The 24305-nt window shown below is 44.0% G+C and overlaps 1 protein-coding gene across 2 annotated transcripts in view; it reads left to right on the top strand.

The window, feature by feature from the left end:
• GLIS2 (GLIS family zinc finger 2) overlaps positions 1-24077 on the top strand; it is a 55662-nt gene extending 31585 nt beyond the window's left edge. For both annotated transcript variants that reach the window (XM_075830452.1, XM_075830451.1), the window contains 6 exons: positions 14658-14870; positions 15079-15227; positions 15602-15775; positions 17688-17821; positions 18704-18822; positions 19661-24077. In XM_075830452.1, the coding sequence (XP_075686567.1) occupies positions 14693-14870; positions 15079-15227; positions 15602-15775; positions 17688-17821; positions 18704-18822; positions 19661-20394 (1488 nt within the window). In that variant the 5' untranslated portion in view covers positions 14658-14692 and the 3' untranslated portion in view covers positions 20395-24077. The remainder of the gene's footprint in view (positions 1-14657; positions 14871-15078; positions 15228-15601; positions 15776-17687; positions 17822-18703; positions 18823-19660) is intronic.
• The last annotated feature ends 228 nt before the right edge of the window (positions 24078-24305 follow it).

Genomic DNA, 24305 nt, shown 5'->3' with positions numbered 1-24305 from the left:
TAAAAACAGATTAGGTTAGTTTGACAACTTCTATCCTTAGTAAAACCGTGCTGGCTGTCACTTATAATACTATTTATTGTCACATAATCCTGTATATAGTCCCTCAATAGCCCCTCAAACATTTCCCCACGATTGATGTTAAGCTTACTGGTCTATAATTACCCGGGGAAGACCTAGAGCCCTTTTTGTAAATAGGCACCACATTTGCCCTGCGCCAGTCCCTTGGCACTATACCAGTCACTAGAGATTCTCTGAATATTATGAAAAGGGGGACAGAAATAACTGAACTAAGCTCTTTAAGAACTCTAGGGTGTAACCCATCTGGTCACGGGTCCTTGTGCACATTTATTTTATTTAATTTAGCTTGGACCATATCTACATTCATCCAATTCAGTATATAAACTGATATATTAACAGCACTGGCGCCGGCTACATCAGCTGCTCTTTCTTCTGTTGTATATACAGAGCTAAAGAACCCATTTAGTAACTCTGCCTTCTCTTGATCCCCTGTGACCAACTCCCCATTACCACTATCTAGGGGTCCTACATGTTCAGACCTTGGCTTTTTTGCATTTATATACTTGAAGATTTTTTTGGGATTTGTTTTACTATCCTTGGCCACCTGCCTTTCATTTTGTATTTTTGCTGATGTTATTATCTTTTTACAGATTTTATTAAGCCCTTTATAATTTACAAAGGCTACAGCTGTACCCCCAGATTTGTATTTTTGAAATGCCCTTTTTTTGTCGTGTATTGCCCCTTTCACAGAAGGTGTAAGCCATGTGGGGTTTAATTTTAGTTGTTTATACTTGTTACCTATAGGAATAAAGTTTACACTATAATTACCAAAAGTAGATTTGAAAATCTCCCATTTATCATTTGTCCCATTATTTAACATTAGTTCTTCCCAGTCTATATCCTGAATTGCAGCCCTCATCCTGGGGAAATTGGCCTTCTTAAAATTAAGTGTTTTTGCCCTCCCAGCCTGCGTTTGTTTTTTACAGTATAGGTAAAATGTAACTATATTATGATCACTGTTACCGAGGTTTTCACGAACATTGATGTTCCCAACAAGATCTGCATTATTAGAAATGACCAGATCCAACAGAGCTTCACCTCTAGTCGGGTCTTCCACAAACTGGCCCATAAAATTTTCCTGCAACAGGTTGAGGAAATGTCTCCCCTTTGCAATTGAAGCCGAACCATGACACCAATTAATATCCCGGTAATTAAAATCTCCCATTATTACTACAGTGCAGCCCACTCCATCTGTTTATATAGCTGACCTTCCATCTCCTCAGTTATATTGGGGGTTGTAGCTTCACTTCAGCTTGAGAGCCGCAAGTTGGAAACCACTGCCGTTGAGGTAAGTGATCTCCAAGGCACCCTTGTGCTTCCGTATGTTTCCTCCGTACTGCACTGTATTATGTGGATAAACCCCCCTAGAAGCAATACCACCCAGCTTTCCCAGAGCCCTGAGTGTCAATTCTGTCTAGCTATGGAGATAGGGGTTCAGGCTGTAATAAGTAACTATAGGAAGACTGTCTATGGACAGCGGAGAGTACTAGGAGTAGAATTTGTAGATAACGTGTCTTCATATATGAATATAGACGTGGGTGAGTGTAAAATCCTGTGTGTGGGTTTGCACCGTGCAGGGTCCTGTGTACCCTGATTGTTGCCGCTTAGGCCCTGCATACACTGGTTTGTTGACCCGTACCAGCTTGATAGATGTGAGTGTCCCTTTGTATTATAGAGTGCGGTTCGGTGTGATCCGGAGCAGGGTGTATGAGGCCCTGTGTATTCTGGAGGTCGCTGTGTGGTTCTCTTGTATCCTGTGTGAGGCCCTGTGTTTGGAGGCTGGTAATGGGAGGACCTGCGTATTTTGCAATTCTTCCCTTGTAGTATACACATGACACTGTAAGGCCCTTTGCACTCTACTAGTTATATGAAGCCCCTCACATTCTGCACCTAAGTGTGCGGGGGAGGGCCTGTCTATTCCTAGACATTGCTACCTGCCGTATTCTCTCAAAGTAATGCACTTGAAATAATTACATATAGACCCGGCGCCAGGAAGCCTTAGTATGTCGTTCCCATCTAGTCTATGTTCACACCTGAGTCGGTGTGTTCTGTTGTTCTGCTCCGTCAGAGGAGCAGAACAAGGGATTAACGGAAGCAACGGTTCCGTTGCCTGCCTGCAATGCAACTCTGTGTTACATTCAACAGGCATTTAGTTGACATTATGGTCTATGATCTATGGTATTTTTTTCTTACAAATCCTTATAAATTTGTTCGTTTAATATCCAATTTCTTTACATAGAGAATTATTTCATAGAAGGTTTTTTTCTTCACCCTAAGGGTATGTTCACACGTAGTCAACAAAAACGTCTGAAAATCCAGAGCTGTTTTCAAGGGAAAACAGACCCTGCTTTTCAGACGTTTTTTTACCAACTCGCATTTTTCGCGGCGTTTTTCGCGCCGTTTTCGCAGCGTTTTTTACGTCCGTTTTTGGAGCTGTTTTCATTGGAGTCTATGAGAAAACAGCTCCAAAAACGTCCAAAGAAGTGTCCTGCACTTCTTTTGACGAGGCTGTATTTTTACGCGTCGTCGTTTGACAGCTGTCAAACGACGACGCGTAAATAACAGGTCGTCTGCACAGTACGTCGGCAAACCCATTCAAATGAATGGGCAGATGTTTGCCGACGTATTGGAGCCGTATTTTCAGACGTAAAACGAGGCATAATACGCCTCGTATACGTCTGAAATTTGGCCGTGTGAACATACCCTAACTTTGAAAAGTGAACCCTCTGCGTTCCCTTAATTTTTACTCAATATTCCAGGTTTAAACTGAATGAACACTGAATTGTTTTGTTTCTTTAATCCAAATAGGTCCAAAATTCAGTGCTGATTAATTACTGAATATATCTCGATATCACCACTAGAGGGAGCTGAGGAGCTTACTGCATACTGTTTACGCACTGCACTCAATATTGCTCCTGAGCTCCCTCTAGTGGTAGCTGCATTCAGCCAGAATTGTATCCTTTAACTTTGTGTATGCAATTGATTGGAGCTCTGTAAGAGAAAAATGAAGCCCCCCCACCTCCTATACAGATAGATTAAGAAATGAATCCGCACAGAATTCTGGAAATAAAACAACATGGAGAAACAGTGGACCTTCAATTTAATGTTTTTTTTAATAAATTCTTTTATTTTCATTTTGAACATTGAGCAGAAGATAATAAAGTGCTAACATGAGAAAGCACACACATCGGCACGCAGGCCAACAGAAAGCATCAGTGCAAGAAGTGAGAAAACCGCGTCGAGCAACTGAGAAAATGTACAAGAAAACTAGCCACTTACACACTGTCACCATTAGACATTTGCGGGAACCTAGAAGGACAAGAAGGAAGTAGAGACAGGCAGAAAAGGATATAGGAAGGCGAGGTCCTAAATTCCGAGGAGGACTGAAATCAAATCCAATTGTACCAGGTTTTGATGAATTTAGCATGGGTCCCTCTCATCCTCCATTCTCATGATGATCTGAATTTTACCGAACCACATGGCAAAGGACGGTGGATGAGATTGTCTCCACAGCGCAGGAATGCACACTCTAGCTGCATTCACCAGATGGCGAACCACAGAACGCCTGTACGTAGATAATGGAACGTCACAGAGATGGAGCAGGAAGGAGGCTGGTGAACACTGGAGGGGGAAGTCCGTGAATTTTGAGGAAATACGCCACACTTCTGACCAAAAGTCAGTCAACTTTGGGCATGCCCAAAAGGTTTGTAAAATCGTGCCCACATGTTCCCCACATCTCCACCACAGCGGGGAGACCGCAGGTATCAATGTGTGCAATCTGGAAGGCACTCCAGCGTGACAAGATCTTAAATCTGGATTCCTGAAATCTACTAGCCATGGAAGATTTATGTGTCATCGTAAACAAACGATCCTTGTGGTCAGCAGTAAAAGTTAGTCCTAAGTCCCTCTCCCAACTCACCAAATAGGAAGATGTAGAAAGATTGGATGGAGAAATCAGGAGAGCATAAAGTCGAGATAGTGTATGACGTATCGTGCCCGTGCCAGTGCAAAGAAGTCAAAAGGGGTGTTGTCTCCGGAGTATCCCGAAGGGTTTGGTAAAGACATGAGGAAGTGTCGTAATTGAGTTGCCTGCCAAAATGTAAAGGAATGAGGGTCTGTCAGAGATGCTAACTGTTGACTAGACATCCAATTCCCATCCTACAGGAAATGAGCCGCTTGACCCTTACCCGCTAGCAACCAGTGCTGGAATGGACCTCATTCCCTTCCAGGAGCGAACGCAGGATTGCCCAGTATAGGGAATAATGGGGAGGGTTGACGGCGAGATTTCTTTTTGGGGAAAGATATGTTCCATAGACACCCATTGTTTAACCTCAGAGTGTCTACACCAGTCCAGGATTCATGATAAATGTGAGGCCTGACGGTACGAGGCAAAATCTGGAAGGCCCACACCACCCTCACACTTAGCACGGAAGAGCATAGAATGGGCAATACGATCTGGTTTCCCCACCCAGATGAATCTGTGTTATATTGACAACCGTGTTTGGAAGAAGGGACGGGGAATGTGGACAGGCAGGGCTTGGAAGAGGTACAGAATCCTAGGGAGTATGTTCATTTTAAAAATTGACCACCGACCAAACCAGGTGAGGGTGCCAGTCGTCCAGATCACTCTTTATGCGTTGAAGAAGTGGAGGGTAGTTCACCGCATAAAAGCGAGATAGATCACTGGTAAGTAGGATACCCATATATTTGAGAGCGTTCCTAGCTCATTTAAAGGAGAAAGACAGTCAAATCCTCCACAAGAGACTGCGACAGAGAGATATTGAGTGCCTCAGACTTTTGGTAATTAATTTTGAAACTGGACAGTATCGAGTATCTATTCAGCTCCGCCATCAGATTAGGCAAGGAAATCCTGGGTGAAGTAAGAATAAAGAGCAAATCATCCGCATATGCTGTGACTTTGTGGGACCTCTCCCCTAGAGGAATGCCTGCTATATCTGGGTTGGAGCGCACATGACATAAGAAGGGCTCCAGGCATAAAATAAATATTAAGGGGGACAAGGGGCATCCCTGCCTTGTACCATTCGAGATAACGAGCGGGGAGGAGAAGTGACCATTGGCCTTAACCCGGGCCGAGAGGGAGGAATAGAGACCCGATATCTATTGCATCATATGGGTACGTAAACCGACATATCATAAGGTTGCTAGCATGAAGTCCCAGTTAACCCTGTCAAAGGCCTTTTCCGCATCCGTGGACAGAGAGAATGTGGGCAGAGCCGAGGCAGTAGCTTGATTAAATTAATAGCCCTTGTGGTATTATCACGCGCTTCCCTAAGAGGCATAAAACCCACCTGGTCGTTATGGATAACATTTTGTAAAAGGGGGGTCAGCCTATACGCCAAAATTTTTGCTAACAACTTAAGGTCGACGTTTAGTAAGGATGTGGGGCGGTAATTTTGGCAAAGGGAGGGATCCTTCCCCTCCTTAGGTATCACTGTAATGTAAGCCCGGAGTGTATCTTTCAATTTAAGGTTTTAAAGTAAAGCACCCCCTTTGATTAGGATTGGCTCTATAGTCAGCACATGTAAAACGTAATATATTGGTAATATATCTTCTTAACTTTTTTCCGTTTTAGTTATTTTAAATGATCTTTTTACTCTTTTGCTTTGCAGAAGACATGCAAAATGGAAACAGTCAAGAAGTTGCTGTTGTTAGATCTGTTATTCTTATAGATTTAGCATCTAATGTGCTTGATGGTGGTTTCCACAAATAAAATCTATGTAAAGTGTTAAATTACTTCAGTACTGATTTCCTGTCACTAAAGGGAGTAACTGTTAACTTACTAGATCACTATGTGCAGCCACATACACACATTAACGTTACTGAAGTGTCCTGAGAGTTCATAGACCTCACTACCAGCCAGGATGTGATGTCTATTCAGAATCCCGACACTTCGGTAACATTTGTGTGAGATTACAGCACAGCAAGCGTAATCTCTCGAGATATGTGAGTAAGTGACAGCACATAGTGATCTAGCTAGATCACTATGTGCTGTGTAAATGAATGGGGAGAAGTGTATGACACTGATTGGTCAGCGTCATACACTCCTCTGCACAACGCCCACTTGGTCAAAAAGTAAAACACGCCCAGTTGTCCATTAAGAAACTCATTAGCATAAAGCTAAAATAGGTCATAACTCCGTCAAAAATGATCATTTTTCTAAATAAAAAACACTGCTGTTATATATACACTACAGCGCCGATCACATTATGTAGGAGATAGGGCACTTATAATCTGGTGATAGAGCTATTTTAAGCGCGTTAGGGCAAAAATTATCTTCTGTGACTCCCTCATAACTATACACTAAGGAATCAGCCCAGCATGCATGTTTATTTCCATAGGGAGAGGGATAAGCGTCTGCCAGACCCATATGGCGCTGCTTATCTTTTGAGTAATAGACCGTCGCATGTTAAAATCCATGTTTCCCCCTACAAAAGACATCAGGGGACAGTTGGCAAGCCTGCAAATGTGTAAACAACTGATACTATGGTTTTTACGATATAATTCAGCGGATAAATTCATTATCTTGTTGGAGCCCGGTCTGCTGTATCTTATCGGAGCTGCTTGGCTTTACTACATGAATTGGCTGCCATAATCTTGTGCCCTTTTCATACCTGTCAGACAAGTTAACAACCGTATACACATGTAACACAAATCATTGGCTGTGATAACTCTATTACCTGCCTGTGATCTCGCTGTCATCTGTCACCGAGGTGGAGCAAGGAATGACATGAACGCAGACTGCACATCTATCACTTGATATACGGCTGCGCCGGTTTGATGAGTTGAGCGATGTTTACATGCCACAATTAAACCGTGATTTTTCACAACTATAACAAATGATCACAATCTAATGGCCTCAACATTTTCTTGTGCACTAAGTCACATAAGAAATAATTTCTGTTTTATAAAATCAATCTCCTGTCACCTAGGTAGCTCTCAGCCTCTTAAAGGGGTTGACTGCTTTAGAAAACCCATTTTTTGATACCATATTCAGATATTCTGAGGGGGACCATTCAGTGACCTCATAAGAGCTACAAAGAGTGGCCACCCTGGACTACCAAGCGTGTTGGTGCCTTACATGGACAGTCTATTGATTTTAGTGGAAACTGTAATTCTGCATTTCTCCTGTGGTGGAGCTGTAGGGATACTGATCACTTGTTGCCAAGTTCCACATCAGATTAGAGCGGATTGATCGGGGATGTAATCAGCTTATTGTTGGGGGATCTGTCTAAAGAAGACCTTCATGCACAGACCTTCTACTACATCACATGGTGTCCCTACATGTCTGTATTACTGAATCTGAGGTGGTCCATACGATATGACATAAATGTCTTTTGTGATACAGCCCCTTTAACTAAAGCTGGCCATAGACAATTTGAGGCGTCTTGCTCCTGTGTCCCATCTCATTAGTCCTGTTCCTCCACTATGTCGTTAGGTATCTGTTACCATTTTCATTATTAGATGTTGCTGCCACTGCTACTACTATGCTGGTTTACTTCCATAGGCTTTCTTATATATGTCCAGTATTTTGCCCTATATACATTATTCCGTTTTTGTAGCGTCCTTTTTTGGCATATTTACCTTTGTAACACATACTTTATTATCTATTTGTTCTATATTTGGTGGTATTTGATATTGGACGTCAGACTCTGAGATGGGTCAGGTCTGTTAACCTCTTGGTATACTTATTGGTATACCTTTGCTATTGCTCTCCATGTGTCTATTTGTTTATTACATTTGATGTGATACCATGTATTGTTGGTTATAAATAAAGATATATATATTCTTTTACAATGTGTGGCTGATATATGTGCTATATTATTTATTAGGGTGCTTTTGTCCCCTGTGCTTCAGTGCTTCTAGGTTGTTCCTATAGTTGTTGGGGACCCCCTGTTTCTTCCCCTTTTGAGGTTTTTTGTAGGTTTACCATAGACAATCGCTGGACAATTTTGGCAGGATCTACCGACAATCTCATATCTATGGTCACCGTCAACGTTTGTCAGAGGTGTACTGCTTCGGCTTACTCCCAATTTCTTATGGAAGGAAATATGTATACTTAGCCGAAAGAGTGCTAGCTGTTGCCCAAGCGAGCAAACAGCCATCGCCTATCTTATGTGTATGGCCAGCATTCGCTATAGGCAGCTTTAACATAAGATGATGCTCTGTACCAAATCTACTTTCTGACACGTGTTATGTGGGACTTAATGTTGCTGGTTAGTCTGGAGCTACACACATTATATCATGTGACAATCACCGTCTATAGGAATAGACTGAGGCCCTTTAAGACCGCTATGACCAAGTGACTTGCTAGTGATATTGGGGGGGAGAATTCTGTGGGTGGGCCAAGATATGACATTTTCCCACTTTTTCAGGCCTGGCTGATATAATTATCCACCTATAAAGTACAGTAAATGTATAAAATTGGTTCCGTCCATTTATACAATGGGTTGGCAGAACCTCGGATTTAGCTGTTAAATGATGTTAGCGCATTTCTGGATTTCTGCCATTGAACTTTGCAATAATTACAAATCTACCATGCAGGAAATTAAATGACTATTTTCAGGAACTCAGTATTGAGATAAAATCTTGGTAATAAAATCAGCTTTATTTTAAAGGGCCACCAAACAAGAGGCATCAACTTACATAAGTTCAGCATATAAGAAGAACGACTAATATCACTCACACCGCGATCGTTCTAACGATGTCCATATATTAAGGAAAGTTGGCCAGACCAGCGGATGTTGGCGGGACCGGCTGACAAACTACTGTGTATGGGGGTTGTCGCGACTCTCCCTGACTGCAGATGTCGGTGGAAAGAAGGATCAGCAGGTTGGATTTCAATATGTCCGATCCTTTATTTCCTTGGGAAAAGCCTTTACCATTGAAGTCTGTCAACGTTTTATCCCACTCTTCCCAATGTAAACATATGCACGCTCGGCCGAGCCGACTGCGCTTGTGTATGGCCGAGCCGGCCGACTATCTGTAGGCCGATAGCTATTGTACATGTATGGGCAGCTTCAGAACTTGAGATAAGTGTGAAATAGTCTTTTTACACGGGCCAATACGGGCTGTAAAAACGAGAGCCGATTAACGAGACAGTTCATTGATCGGCGCTCCTTTCACAAGGAGTAATGATTGGTTATGTATGGGGACGAGCGATAATTACTACGATCGGTCATCCCCATATATTTCCATCATATCAGCAGCACATCTCCCTGTTTACAGCACGTCTCCTTGTTTATACCGGCAGATGTGCTGCCGACAACGATAATATTTTCTGCTTCAGAAACGAATGAGCGTTTTCTCGTTCATCGGCTGATCGCTGCCCTGTTGACCCAATTGTTTTCCCAATCATTGGCTTGTGTAAAAGGGCCTTTAATGGGGCAAGGATTTTTCTGGACAGTCATTTATCCCATTGAAGAACACTAAAGTCAGCCTGAAATAACTGATAACAGCAAACAATAGTTAGACTTTAGGTTCATTGGCCATTTTCCTCTGCTTGAGCCCACTGATCTTATTTTAGCCAAAGGCTTAATAATAAGAGAGATGGAAGAATATGGTCAATGCAGAACATTAGTTGGGCTACAAGACAGACTTTGCTGTGTGTTGGATGAGGACGGAGCATTCTGCATCTTTTATGACGGAAACAATAGTGGGTCATGCCATTGCTCCAGAAAAGTTGCAAGCCGCTAGGGGTATAGGAGACAGAATTTGTGATGTAGCCTTAAGCCGGCCATACTTATAAGTAACCCTCATGCACTTTAGATTGCTGGCAGATCCAGCCTTAAATGACTGGATCCATCAACATAAATCGAATGTGTATGGAGCGGCTACTGACTAACATGACAGACCGCTGCAGGCGATGTCAGGTGACAGCGTGAGTACAACATTGCTTGACAGCCTGCCATGTAGCTCTTCTCTTAGCGTCATACTATAGACATAAGGTGGCAAATGTGAGTTGTTAGGCTGTTGGTGAGGATGAGAAAGTGAGACTGTGGGACGCAACCTGTGTGATAGTGGAATATTGTGATTTGGAGTTAACCTTTTCCAGGTCTCTTATGGTCGATGTTTGCTGGAGAAAGAGGAGGAAATTCTTGAATGGATGGAGGGGACATGCTTAAACTTGTTCGGATTTAGTCTCTAAGTCAGTGAGTGGTTTATAGTGGGGGGTATATTAACCCTCATAAGACATCTTAATCTCCATGTCGAATTTGGGGAAAGAGCCGGCATCAGTCCTGAAAAACTCGTAAGTTATTTAGCCCACCATACACGTGTGCAATCCTTCGGCTCTATCCAGGAACTTTTCTCCAAAGCTCTTGAGAGTCAAAACATTGGGCGCTTGTATGTTGAGCTTAATAGTTTTTCAATATGGATGTTGTGTCATTTTCTTCACGTTGATCGAAACATAAAGAAGTAGTCCTGGTGAGGTGCTGTGCATCCTGATACCTACTACTTTTGGAATTCACGTGTCCGACTTGTTGGTCCAAGGAAAACAGTGGTGTCGCAACCAGTCAGAGGTTTGATTTAAAGTGGCCATACACATTAGACTGACTTTGGCCGAACCCACTGGTTTCGGCAGGACCGGATGATCTTCTAATGTGCATTAGATGTTCGGCCAACATTCGTTTGGTAGATGTTGGAGAACAAATGGATCAGCCATGTTGAATTTTAACACACTCGATCCTTTGTTCTCAAGGGTGATAAGCCACCACCGTCACAGTTGCCTGGCAGCAACTTATTTCACTCCCCCCATTGAGAACACATGACACTTGGCAGAACCGAGTGTGTATGGGCAGGTCGGGAGGAATAGCTGTCGGTCAAATGAGCATTCTGCCGACATCTATTAAAGGTGTATGGCCACCCTAGTTTTCTAACCTGCCATTTCCCAATTTGTCAAAAAAAACACCTTACTAGACAACACTAAAGGTGGCCTTATACATTAAATAACTGTCGTCCAAACAAGTTTTATCTCCCGACTCACCCATAAAAGTGCATGCTCGGCATGTTGAAATTCGGTGTGATAGGGTTAAGTATATGCGTCGTTGTCCTCTCACGTGTGGCCGCTCAGTGTGCTGCATACCGTAAAGCTGCCTCCCAGTCCTGTCTACTCTGTATTCATGAGGATATGGATTTAGTCCCATCATTGATGTCATGGTTTTTGTGTCACATGCTGCAAATTCTTCACCTGTCTGTTCTCATTCCACCATTCTCCCTAGCGTGTGTTCATCCGTCACACCACTTCTGTGCTCTCTGACACTTATATGTTCCCTGGTGGTTACACCCTGTCAGCGCCCCTTAGTCCCCTCGCTGCCATCAGTCCTTCCTGTGCCCTCAGTCACAGCTGACTGCCCTCTGTCACCTTGTGTATCCCACAGCGAGCCCTGATCACAGCATCTCATCCTGTATGGGCATGCACATCTGATATGTAAGAGTGCCCGTGTATGTGTGCATGTATGGCATGTGTATATGCATATATATATATATGTCTGCTCATGTCTGTACAGTATATCCATCACGTTTTCTGCTTCTCGTGATCCATGTTATACCAAACACATTGACGCTTCAGAGCCCCAATGCATAATCTGTAACAGGACCCCCGACCTACCATGTGCCAGTTATAATACTGGTGTTTTCTTACATGGTAGAGGGGCCTTTGGTCCCCCATCACCAGGGCCCGAGAGCGACTTTTAACCCTGCATTGTCTATAGCTAACCCCTGAATTCAATAATGTTGAGGTCCGGGCTTTGGGATGGCCAGTCCAATGTTCGGAGACCTTAATTGTTCAATAAGTATGTCTTGATCTTCATGTATTAAAATGTATTTGCACTTAGCAGCCTTTATGACAAATCACCAACTCCAGATATCTAGGCATGTTGGTTATGAGGCTGTTTAAGGGTTTGTCCAGACACGGACAATTAATGACCTATCCGCCGGATAGGGCATCCGTATATGATCGGTGGGGGTCCGACGCCCGGACCTCCACCAATCGGCTGCCTCTGGGTACCGGATGTCCATGCCGAAGCAGATGGCTCCAGTCCAGAATGGCTTCCGGCTCAGAAAACGGCATACCCTGCATAACATCCGGTGCCCGGAGGCAGCCGGAACATCCGATCGGTGCGGGTTTCGGGTGTCGGACCCTCATGATCATATACTGATGACCTATTATGTGGATAGGTCATCAGTTGTCCATGCCCGGACAAACCCTTTTAAGCTAGGAATACACCTGAGGTAGCTGTCATCTAAACACTCGTTAACCCAAGAGCATTCCCTCCCATCTCCTCAGTATACACGCACGCACGCTCAGAACAGCCGAGCATGTGGGAAAACTTTTGGAAAGATACAACTGTCATTTGTTGGTTTTCAAATTGGAAGGATGAGTAAAAGTAGGGTGCACAAAAGTAAAGAACGGAGCAATTAAATACTGAGAGATTTGATATTATGACTGGTGTTGGAGGCATTTGTCTCTTAATTTTATAATAAATATATTTCCAGACATAGCGGAAGAAATCTGCGGCGATGCCACTGCGAGATTTTGCCGCGGATTCACTCCTAAACATTGAAAGGGTGAAATCCACGGTGAAAATCTGCAGCATGCTCATATTCTCATGCAGAATTTTTCCACTACGTGTGGATGGGTTTTTGAAACCCCCGACCACGTGTACTGTAGATTGCCACAGATTTGCGGTCCAGAATCTGCACCAGAAATCGGGCAACCCCTTTGTTTTGCACAGAACTATACGGTATGTGATTCTACATGTGTGGTGGGTGTAATGGCAGGATCTTCAAATGCCTAATGTATTGTTGTAAATAGTTATAAACTATAAAAAATCCTATTTATAAGGATGTGCGTGCGTGCGCTTGTGTATATAAATGTGTGTGTGTGTGTGTGTGTGTGTGTGTGTGTGTGTATATGTATAGTGTGTGTGTGTATATATATATATAGTAATTTGTAAGGAGCAGCGCTGTGGCTTAGAAAAAAACCTCACGGTTGGTGCAGAGCTTCAGGGGAACGACCTTCTCCCCATGTAATGTCAAAACGAATAGCAGGGAAGCGGCACTCAGGTAAAAGGGAATTTATTCACCACAACATCAAATAGCAGCAACGTCTCACTCACTCTGCTTGGGAAAGTTCTCACCGAGTGAGTGAAACGTTGCTGCGATTTGATGTTGTGGTGAATAAAGTTGCTTTTACATATATATACATATGCTTGTGTTTGGAAGTATCCATGTGTATTGCTTTGCTAGTGTATATTTGTGTGTTCATGTGCAGTGTGTATATTCATGCGCCTTACATTGTATGTGTATATTTACGTGTGCTTGTGTAGATGTTCATTGCTATGTACGTGTGCATTGTTTTGTATGTGTATTTGATTTTGTATGTTCATGTGCCGCACTTTGAGTGTATTCATGTGAATTGTTCTGTATGTTTATATTTTAGTGTGTGTGTGCGCTAAGTACTTTGTATGTGTATATTTGTGCATGTACATTGCTTTGTAGGTATATATGGTTTCTTATATGTATATATGTACAATGTTTTGTGTGTGTGTGTGTGTGTATGCATGTGTGTATGTATATATATATATATATATATGTGTATGTGTGTGTATGTGTATATATATATATATATGTGTGTATGTGTATATATATATATATATGTGTGTGTATATATATATATATAATGTGTGCGCATTGTTGTGTGTGTATATATGTGCATTGTGATTGTGTGTGTGTATATATATATATATGTGTGTGTGTGTGTGTATATATATATATGTATGTGTGTGTGTGTATATCTATAATATATATATGTGTGTGTGTGTGTATTGTTTTGTCGTTCTTCCGGCCCCATTTGTGTCCTGTGCTGTTTTCTACATTACGACACTCTATTTATCATTCAGTTTCAGCTCAGCCAGAGCCCTCGGCTACCTGTCACCTAATGACTTCCTCCCCTGTCTCCTGGCTGTCTCTCTGCCTCCTGCTCATGTCTCTCCTCCCCGTCCACTGTCTTTTTCTCTCCTCTCTGTCTGCCTCTCTTTTCCAATGTCCTTCCCCTTCACATTCCCTGTGTCCTCTCTCACCCTCCCCTTCACCATCTCTCCACCCTCCCATTCTCTCCCTGCTCCACAGTGATCCCAGGCCTCCAACATTCCTCAGTGTCTGGCCACGACTGGCCCCATGCCCAGGAAGGGGGTGGCGCGGGGGGTGACACGCCTTTATCCCCACATGGCACTAGCTGGGTGACCCTCCCTCTTCCAGATTCCCTTAGGAGAGGGGGTATCTCACATCTCAAAGGGGGGGGGGGGGGTCCTACACCCCCCTTATCCTTCAGGAAACCACACGTGGCAATTGGTATTACCCTTTCCCTGACACAGCACCCAGGCACATAAATGTATTTAACCCCTATGTGCCTGTGAGATGATGTGGTACTGTAACAGGAGATGCTGTGCAGGTCTGTGATGAGCGATGGGTTAATGGTGCAATGTGCTGTCGATTTGTGACAGGGCTCAGTGAGTTCATCTATTGCATATTGTTCTCATCCACTTCTCTTCCCTATACAGGACAGCTGGGGGTGCTCTGGGTGTAGCCATTGATCATGCACTCACTGGACGAGCCCCTGGACCTAAAGCTCAGTATCTCCAAGCTGCGGGCAGCACGAGAGAAGAGAGATCGGAATGGGGGGAGCACTAAGAAAAGTCTAGTGCACCATGAGCTGATGATACGGGATGATGGAACGACTGTTATCACCCCTATCTGCCCCTCACCACCCCCAGGTACTCAGCTTTGTATGTGTCATTGTATTCCTTTTTAACCTTTATACGTCTCTTTGGACTATTACCCTGTATATATTTGCTATGCCACATTCACCACCAGATAACCTGCTCCATGCCACCCCTATACCCAGATGGTGCCGCCCTTCAGAACCTCTACAATGTCTTAAATTTCTGGTTAACAGTTGTTTTCCTTCTTTATCTTCTACAGGGTTCCTGGCTCGTTTTCGGGAAGGGGACAGTCCCCCCTTTTCTACTCCACCAATTGTGGACCTCAGCCTCTCCCCCCCTTCCGGTATGGACTCCCCGAGCCGCGCATCTTTGTCCCCTGAAAGGATGACGGGTGGCGACACTTTATTGGTGAGTCTTTTTCACCCGCACTTATTACAATTGCAGCCTTAGATGTCTGTTCTATGCAATACTTACCCCAACCTGTAGGTGGCAATGTTTTCAATAAAGGTTGTATTCTGATTGTCAGACCTCGGCTTGTTGAATACATTCCCTATGTATTTTATATAAGAAAAGAGGACATGTCTGGCCTGAAGCTATTCCGCTTTACAGCACGAGTCTTGCTTTTGTGTAACCAGAGGAAATACAGATGACCCCTTCCCCTGTGGATAGATGTTACTATCAAACATCTTCTCTTACATGTCATTTTTCTTCTGGGAATGACCCTCGGCTCCATCTATCTCCTTCTCATCTACATTTTGCTGCTTCTCTTTTCTCTTCTCTAGGACACTACGTTATTGCGCTGCAGGGGTGAAACTGTTCCCAGTCCGTTCCAGTTTTTCCTGCCTCTTGGCGCTGGTCTACAGTTGCCCCCATCCATGTTCCTGACTCCACCTAAGGAGAAGCGTCTGTCCCTGGAGTACACAGAACAAAAACAGCTGGTGTGTCAGTGGGCAAAGGTAAACGTCACACAATGCAGATCACCATTGTCTATTGTGTCAATATCTGCTCTACAAATCTACTACAACAACCCTGCTCAGACTTCTGTGACTGGCCCCGTGAAATTCCACATTAGGGCCCATTCACATGAGCGTGAACTACGTCCGTGTGCTGCGCATGGAAATCACGCACAGCGCACGGACCCATTGATTTCAATGAGGCCGCTCACACAGGCAGGAGTTTTCACGCAGCCAGAGTCCGCTGGGTGAAACCTGCATGTCCTACATTGGTGCGTTTTCACGAACCTACGCGCCCATTGAAGTCAATGGGTGCGTGAAAACCACGTACCGCACATGGATGCACATCTGTGTGCGGTGCGTGATTTGCGCATCAATTCAATTGAAAAGAAAAAAAAAAAGATGTGCTTTGCAAGTGCGTGAAAAACACATGCCACTCGCAATGCACACTGATTCATAACGCAGCCCACACGGACCAGATTCATGCGTGTTTTTCACGCACGTGAATCTGATACGCTCGTGTGAATGTAGCCTTACATTGCATTTTTGTGCTAGACACTAGTGCCGGACTATTAGACTTTCTGTATTAACGGACGCCATATTCAAAATCGCTCTCCTCCAGAAGGAAGAAGACTGTCTCTCTAGTGCCACCTATGGGTGACTACCCTGTAAGCCAATGTTCAACCCTTTTAGACTCCCCACCAGCTGGATCTCCACAAAGAAAATAGGTACCTTCTAAGATCTGCGTCAAAGGCATCTCACTCAGCCAACCAGAACCCTACTCTATACTGAAGAGGAGCAACAACTCCGAAACAGTGCTGTCTACAGATGGGTGCCTCTGGTTTGGCTATAAACCCAAGTCATGTTTCAAGGCTCTATAAGGGGTCGGACATTGACTTACAGGGTAGTGGCCTATAGGTGGCACTAAAGAGACAGTTTTCGTTCTTCTGGAGGAGAGCTATTTTGCATACTTTTTTCCCAGGGAGCATTGTCCTTGAGAATCCCTACCAGCTGAATCTCCACAAGGAGAAGAAGTACCTTCTAAGAGCTAATGCCGTATTAAAAAAACAAAACAAAAAAAACCACATTGTTTTAGAGAATTGCATAATAAGTAATAGTCGCTCTCTTTTTCACTTCCCGGCTTTTTGACTAAGATTAATGGTCCTTTTTCACTGGCCAATATTTGCCGTAAAGACAGTTCGTTGATCGGTGCTCGTTTGTTCCTTTCACGAGGAGCTATGTATGGGGAGGAGCGATCGTTAGTCCCCATCTATTTCCATCATGTTGGCAGCACATCTCCCTGTGAACGGACTCAGTAGAAAGTCTATAAGCCCGTACTCCGATACATCGGCTTTCCGGAAAAAGCCCAACAGAAACGAAGCGGTTCTGCTTTGTTTTAGCAATTGGTGGTGGTTTCAGTGCTCGGAGCCCCCACCAACGAAAACTTTTGACATGTCACTATGACATGTCAGAAGTTTGAACATTTAGTTGCCCTTTAATAGTTGCTTCAAAAAATTAGGGCATTTTAAGGTAATAGGGGGGTCCTCAAAATGACCAGCCGTGGAAAGAGTGGCCTCACTCATCTGCCATGTCCATTGACCTGTATAGATGACACATTGATTTCACTGAGACTCTGTGTCATAGAGGGAAATGAGCACTGAGATCCAGGTTTGCCCACTGATGACTTATTACAAGGAGCCCCCCCCCCCCTATGATAAGCTAATTATGGGGGAGTTATCAAAAGAAAGGGCATTGTCTGACGGATAATCCCTCAACTATGTCCATGGAAATGGAAATCTAATGTTTGGAAGCGGGAACAGCCTTCATCTCCTCTCTCCTTCCCTCCTACTAATGGCATACACCATGGCTCACTTTTTAGCTGGCTTAGCTTCACCTTTGCTCTATGACCTTTCAGTGCAACCGCCTTTTCGAGTTATTGCAAGAGTTGGTGGATCACGTTAATGATTTCCATGTGAAGCCAGAAAAAGATACCGGATACTGCTGCCACTGGGAGGGATGTGCCCGCCGGGGAAGAGGATTCAATGCCAGGTAAGATTCCTAGTGTATTCAGACAACGGTCTACAGGAAAAGGACTGAGTTACATACAATGTCCACATTCATCTGACTACTGTAATACCAGACACAGCCCGTGGACAAGAGTGGCGATGTTTCTGGGATCCTTTGTTCTAATCCTGGCCAACCCACTTCAGATCAACCCCTCGATGACTACAAGCGTTGTGTTTATATACCAGCAGTATATAGCCCATGCTGCTGGAATGTATATATCCTAAAGCTAATGGCACATCTTACTGTATATTGTACATATTACCATAATGGAGATCAAATGTCAAAGCCTGATCTTGCCATAGGGATAGCGGGATAGAGTTGTGTCCCCAAATGTTGTGATAATGCATCATGTTCATACATAGACTGGAAATATGAATAACATATTACTTAAGATATATACAGATGACGGGGGAATGCACGGAGGACATAGGGCCCCAAAATAATACACAGGATGGGCCTAACGATTTAAAAAAAAAAAGTTTCTATAAAGTTAAAAGGGTTCTCCGAAACATTAACATTGATGGCCTACCTGGCTTAGGATAGGCCATCAATGTTTGATCGGTGGGGGTTCGACCTCCAGCAGAATGGGGCCCCTTTCTTACATCGGCACAGAGGCTCCTCCATGTATCAATTCACTTTAATGGGACAAGCGGCAGTGCGCAATGTACGAGTGCTGCAGCCCCTTCATTGTGCTGGTCTGCGGGGGTCCCGGAGGTCGTACCCTGACTGATCAAGCATTGATGTCCTGGAGAACCTGTTTAATGTCCACCATCATTTCCTAATTTTTTCTGGAAATCTCGGCAGGTCAGACAGTAACAGATACTCAGTTTCTTATGAAACATTTGATGTGTCCTTCCCCCGCAGGTATAAGATGCTGATTCACATTCGCACACACACTAACGAGAGGCCGCATTGCTGCCCGACTTGTCACAAGAGTTTCTCACGGCTGGAAAACCTGAAGATACACAACCGCTCACACACAGGTACGTGTTATACTTCGAGAAATCCACCCAGGAGCTGGAAACTCCGACAAAGACAACGTTTCCACCAATCGCCAACCTCCCAAATTCCAAGCTACCTATGGACCCTGAAGGGTCAGCAGGGACCCCTCCTCACTCCATCCGACCGCTTGTCAGCAGAGGAGTTACCCCCATTCCTTGTCAAGTTTGCGTAGTCTACATGACGACCTATAATATTAACAAGAAATTCCCCCCAAAATGTAAAATTGTCTATAAGTGAATGAGACGTTAGAGCAGCGGCCAAAGTTTAGTCATTATGGTTTGTTTTTGGGAAACTGGAAGTGCAGCCATATTGGTTTCACATTTGAACTAAAGCTGTGTTTACATCTGCCTTCCGGGAAGAGGGGCAGAACGAGAATACCGGAATCTCGGCATAAGTTTCATGACGAAAACCAACGGCGCCCGCTGTTAAATGGGTTCCGTTGGGTGTCCGTCATGGTTTCCGTAATTTTTCCTAACATAATAGCGCAGCGTGCTGAAAAGCTAATTCAAAGGTGACAAAACAATATGGCTGCACTTCCTGTTGTAACTTTTCCCCAAAAAAATTACCACCTCAATCAAACCAAATCATTAGACTTTGGACACTGCTGTAACTTGTGATTTATATTATTGGAAGAAATTCTCTGGAGAGCACTGGAAACTCCACTGAAACCTTGGGGTGAGGTTCCCCTTTAATTTGGCATATGCATTCCAGTTTCCATCCAGAAAGCTGTTTAGTTAAGACAGTCATGTCACCTTCTTTTATGGATTTTTCTGCGTAACATTTTGTGCGACTCCATTTTGTTCTGTTTATTATTGACAGGTGAAAAACCCTACATGTGTCCCTACGAGGGCTGCAACAAGCGTTACTCCAACTCAAGTGACCGTTTCAAGCATACCCGCACTCACTACGTGGATAAGCCCTACTACTGCAAGATGCCCGGGTGTCAAAAACGCTACACAGACCCCAGCTCTCTACGCAAGCATATCAAGGCACATGGCCACTTCATCTCACATCAGCAACGCCAGTTACTGAAGATACACCAGCCCCCCAAATTACCAGGAGTGGGGGATAACAGCTATGCAAGTGGTGCCCAACTCATTATTCCCAACCCAGCGGCCATCTTTGGCAGTCAAACACTGCCAATCCCATTGGCACCAGGACCTTTAGACCTCAGCTCACTGGCTTGCAGCGGTGTAGCATCTGCACTGGCGGGGTTACCAAATCCTATGTTGACACTTGCAGGATCTCCTCTCAACCTGGCCAAGGGCTCCCTGTTGTCCCAAGCTTACTCTGCCGCAGGTCTTGGCTTGCCTTTGCTCTCTCTGGTTTCAGCAGGAAAATCCGAAAATGACAAGCGACCTAGGGTTCAAAGGTCAGAGTGCGATGAGAGGACTGAAGGGTCAAAAATGAGGCTTAGTGCAGCAGATGCGCTGTCTTTGCTTCCCAGCGGAGTCTTAGACCTTTCACCTGGCATGGGCTCAGATTCTTTACTGCCAGGATGGGTGGTCATCCCTCCGGGGTCCGTGTTACTGAAACCAGCGGTGGTCAACTGAGAAGACCATGACCCCCTGTAACTTTCCACCTGTGCCCACTAAACCTACACACACAACAGGGGCTCCCCCTCTGCAGAAGAAGTGGGACCCAGTTATATCCCTGGCCCTGTGATTCCCGCAGACCTCTTGCACAAACACCAATACAGAGAATGTGCACAGAGGGTAGACCTCTACCGAAGGGTTACTGGATCTGTTTGACTTTGCATTGCCTGCAGAATTTCTGTTCCCTTTTGTACATGGAACCAAAATGGGAACGCTGAATAATGAACAGTAAAGAAACTTCCCAAGGACTAAAGAGGTTTTGCGGACTGAGTAGAATGAAGCACTTTGTCATATTCGGAGGCCAGGTGGAGTTACGTTGTGATCGGCAGTCTTTTGTTTCTCAGAATTCACGAGAGAAGGTTCTACGCCTTCTGAGAAAAGCAATAATAATAATAATGGAGATGGAGGCTCAGACCGAGCGGACTCTGCAATGACAAGAGGGAGAGGAGCGTGGATAGACTGGGAAACATACGATCTCTAGTCCACTCTCCGATTCTCTGCGTTCTCATCATCTCTTCTGTAGATCAGCTCTATGATGATGGCCTTTCACATGCTCAATCTTCTGCACCATCCTCATTCCAGAACTGTCCCCCTCTAGGACTTGTATCGTCCCAATCTCGTTCTCTTCTATCACATTCCGCTAGTCGTTGCTCTTTCTTTTTTGACACATACCTATGCACTAACTTGCTCTCTGCACTTTCCCATAATCCTATCTTACCAACCCTAAATCCATGCACCATTTCTTTATCATGCCCAGTCCCCCCACCCCCACTCTATAGATATCCCGTGACAATGCATTCAGGCACAATGAATGCTGCTTCTCTTTGCTTCTCCTCAGAGCGCGCAGAAAATATGCTTTTAAAACCAATCAAATCCCTATACGTATATCCCTCATTTAACAATGTGTGAGGAGGAGGTGGTTCTCCGTAGGCTCCGCCATTGAAGGAGCAAACCAAGTTATGTTATAGACTGTGAGTGGTGTGTGAGTTCGATGCTCTGCTGGTATCTCTTGACTGACTTAACACTTAGAGGTCCCCGATTTCATTCTATAGGGGTTCCGGCAGGAGTAGAGTCTGGATTTAAAGGCGTTGTCTGGTTTTCAAAATCCATTTTTAAATACCCTATTAGGGAATTCTGAGGTATTAGAAGGGAGTCACTTGTTCAGGACCCTCATCTATGTGAAGAGCAGCTACAAATGAGCGTCTCTCGCTTTGGAGGACCCTACACGTCCATGCACTATTCAGGCAGCCTGACTTCAATGTGTAATGCTGCATTTGCCCTGTGGTGGCACTGCAGGGGAATTGTACACCTGCTGAAAGGTTCCTCCATAGGTCACAGCTGATCGCTAGGGTTCCCAGAAGCGGGACATCCTGTGACAGCTTATTATTGGGGGACCGTTCTAACAGAAAGGGATTGTCTAAAGTGCACAACCACTTAAAGAAAAAATGACGAGATTGTAATGGCTGCTGGTTTACGGACTTTAAAGGAAAACTGATATTTAACGTTGAATAGGGCTGCAGAGAGGAGAAAGTGGGCGCAACGTAATGTGGTCCATAGGGGGCAAAAACATTGGATTTTATGGTGTTTATGACAGGTTATTATTTCAAATAAGATTGGCATAGCTCCTCTATGGGCAAAAGCATTTACATTTTTTTTTTAAATTACACAAAAAAAAACTTTTTCATTCCATGATGGGTCCCTATTCAGCTGGGACTACAGTTTTGAGTGGAATTTAACCTTGAAGATTATAATATTAGTACTCCATCAACAGGGGTGTGACTGTGACTACGTTCCAGTCATCACCAATGGGGGCACTAAACATAAGTATTGGTGTTACTTACCCTTTAGTTTTACCTAAATATAGGATAAAAAGATGATCAAAATGATCTCAAAACAATTTAACTAAAGATTCTACCCTGTATCACAGGTTATCAGGATTAGAAAAAAGGTATTTTGTTTTGTCCCCCCCCCCCCAAAAAAAAACAGCGCTGCTCTTGTCTATAGGCTGTGTCTGCTATTGAAGTATTCACTTGTATGAAGCTGAGCTGCAATACCAGACACCTCCCATAGACAAGAGTGGCGCTGTTTCTGGAATAAATAAAATCGGAACCTTATTTTTCCTCCCAGACCTGTGATAAGTGGCATGTCTGCTGCAGTTATAGAAGCTTTGCTTTCTAAATCCAATTTGTCACAGTGGTGAATGAAAACTATCAATCAGCCTCATCTGTGCGTCAGCAGCACTGCCCAATGTATGCCATAGACATGTCTGTGGGTTCTGTGAGCCTGTGCACGCGCACCCACCGCACATTCCACATCTGCCCTCATGACAAATATCATTTCCATTTGTACATGGAAACTTCTACTTCCTACAGAACGGAAAGGATGACCCTGACCCTGCATGTGGCTAATCACAGGGGCACTGGGCCTCTTATCATCTCAGCCTGTATCCTCAATGTAGACTGAGGCCCCTGCAAGAGAGGATGAAACCTTTCTTTTGGTATATCCATTTCTGGGTCCCCTCCCCCTCAGAATCACCTCGTTAAATCTACAATTTTCCTTTATAGTCCGTAAAATTCCATTCACACTGTGCTTGCACTGTACCTTCCATGGATGCGGCGGGGTCACTTGTCCATAGACCCCTCATGGCCGGATGGATGTGTCCTTTTGGCATCCGTCAGGGTGGTATATATCGGTGTACCTTGGTTATTGCTGTATGGGAAAGCGCAGCTAGGCATCATAAAAGAAAGTATACAGCGTGGTATACTATTTTTTACAATAATGTATTAAGGGGTCAGAGGCATTCGTCGGAAGTATACCATGTTCGTATTTCCCAATGTTTATGTCCAACAGATGCCTTAAATGCAGTGTGAATAGACCATAAAAGGGTTGTATGAGATTAGAAAAAAATTATTTTTCTGGAAACAGCGCCACTTTTGTACACTGGCCATGTCTGGTTTTGCAGCACAGCCCCATTCATGTGAATACTGCAATGCCAGATACGTGGACAAAAGTGGCGCTTTTTCTTGGGGGGAAAAATACCTCATCTCAAACGCCTGCCCTGTTTGCAGCCTTTGCATATTAAACAGCCGCTCCTTGGTTTAGGGGGTCCTCTGCCTACTATATGTCAGGATGGGTTTTGGATTTCGGCCGTCTTGAGTTAATGTAGATGAACCGATCCTGCTTTATGAATATCTTATGACAATACAGTAAACATGGAGCCTGCACAGTTCTGTTTTACTTTGCACATATAATCCAGTGATGACCGTTTTCATGTCCACCCTGAGGCAGATCGGCAGTGGTTTTACATTTATGGTTTTGTTATGACGTTAAGCTTCTTCTTAATTAGCGTCTATGCAAAGCCCTATGAGAACAAAGGGGGCAGCAATTTTGTGGCCTAACAAAGCAGTGATGTCCCGGCTACACTACATTCCAGTAGGCCACAGAATGGCTCCTTCCACTGTCCACCTTTGTCTGTAGCAGCCAATCAGGTGGTAGCTTTTATGGTCCAAGTATTAAAATTGTCCTTTTATTGGTTGTTCCGGGTACCAGGCCATATACGCCGTTGTTAATGCATTCCACAAAATCCCCTTATGATTTCAGAATTTATGGTACGTCTATTAAAATGTATTTTTTTTTTGTAACTACACGATGCTTAAAGTGACTTTCCATCTCTTTACACCATGTCATGTTTAGGTCTCACGTTCTGCACCGATTATTTCATAATATATCTTTATAGTCTTTGAAGCTCCGTTTTTCTGTTACCAAGCTCCAAATCATAGAGATAAATGCTAAATATCTGGTGTCCTGCAGTCACCACTAGAGGGAGCTTACTGCAAAATGTTTTATTATGAAGTTCAATGTATGCAGTA

This window comes from Rhinoderma darwinii, chromosome 6 (genome assembly GCF_050947455.1).
Source record: "Rhinoderma darwinii isolate aRhiDar2 chromosome 6, aRhiDar2.hap1, whole genome shotgun sequence".
In the NCBI taxonomy this organism is placed as follows: Eukaryota; Metazoa; Chordata; class Amphibia; order Anura; family Rhinodermatidae; genus Rhinoderma; species Rhinoderma darwinii.
This window is presented reverse-complemented; position numbering and strand designations above follow the sequence as displayed.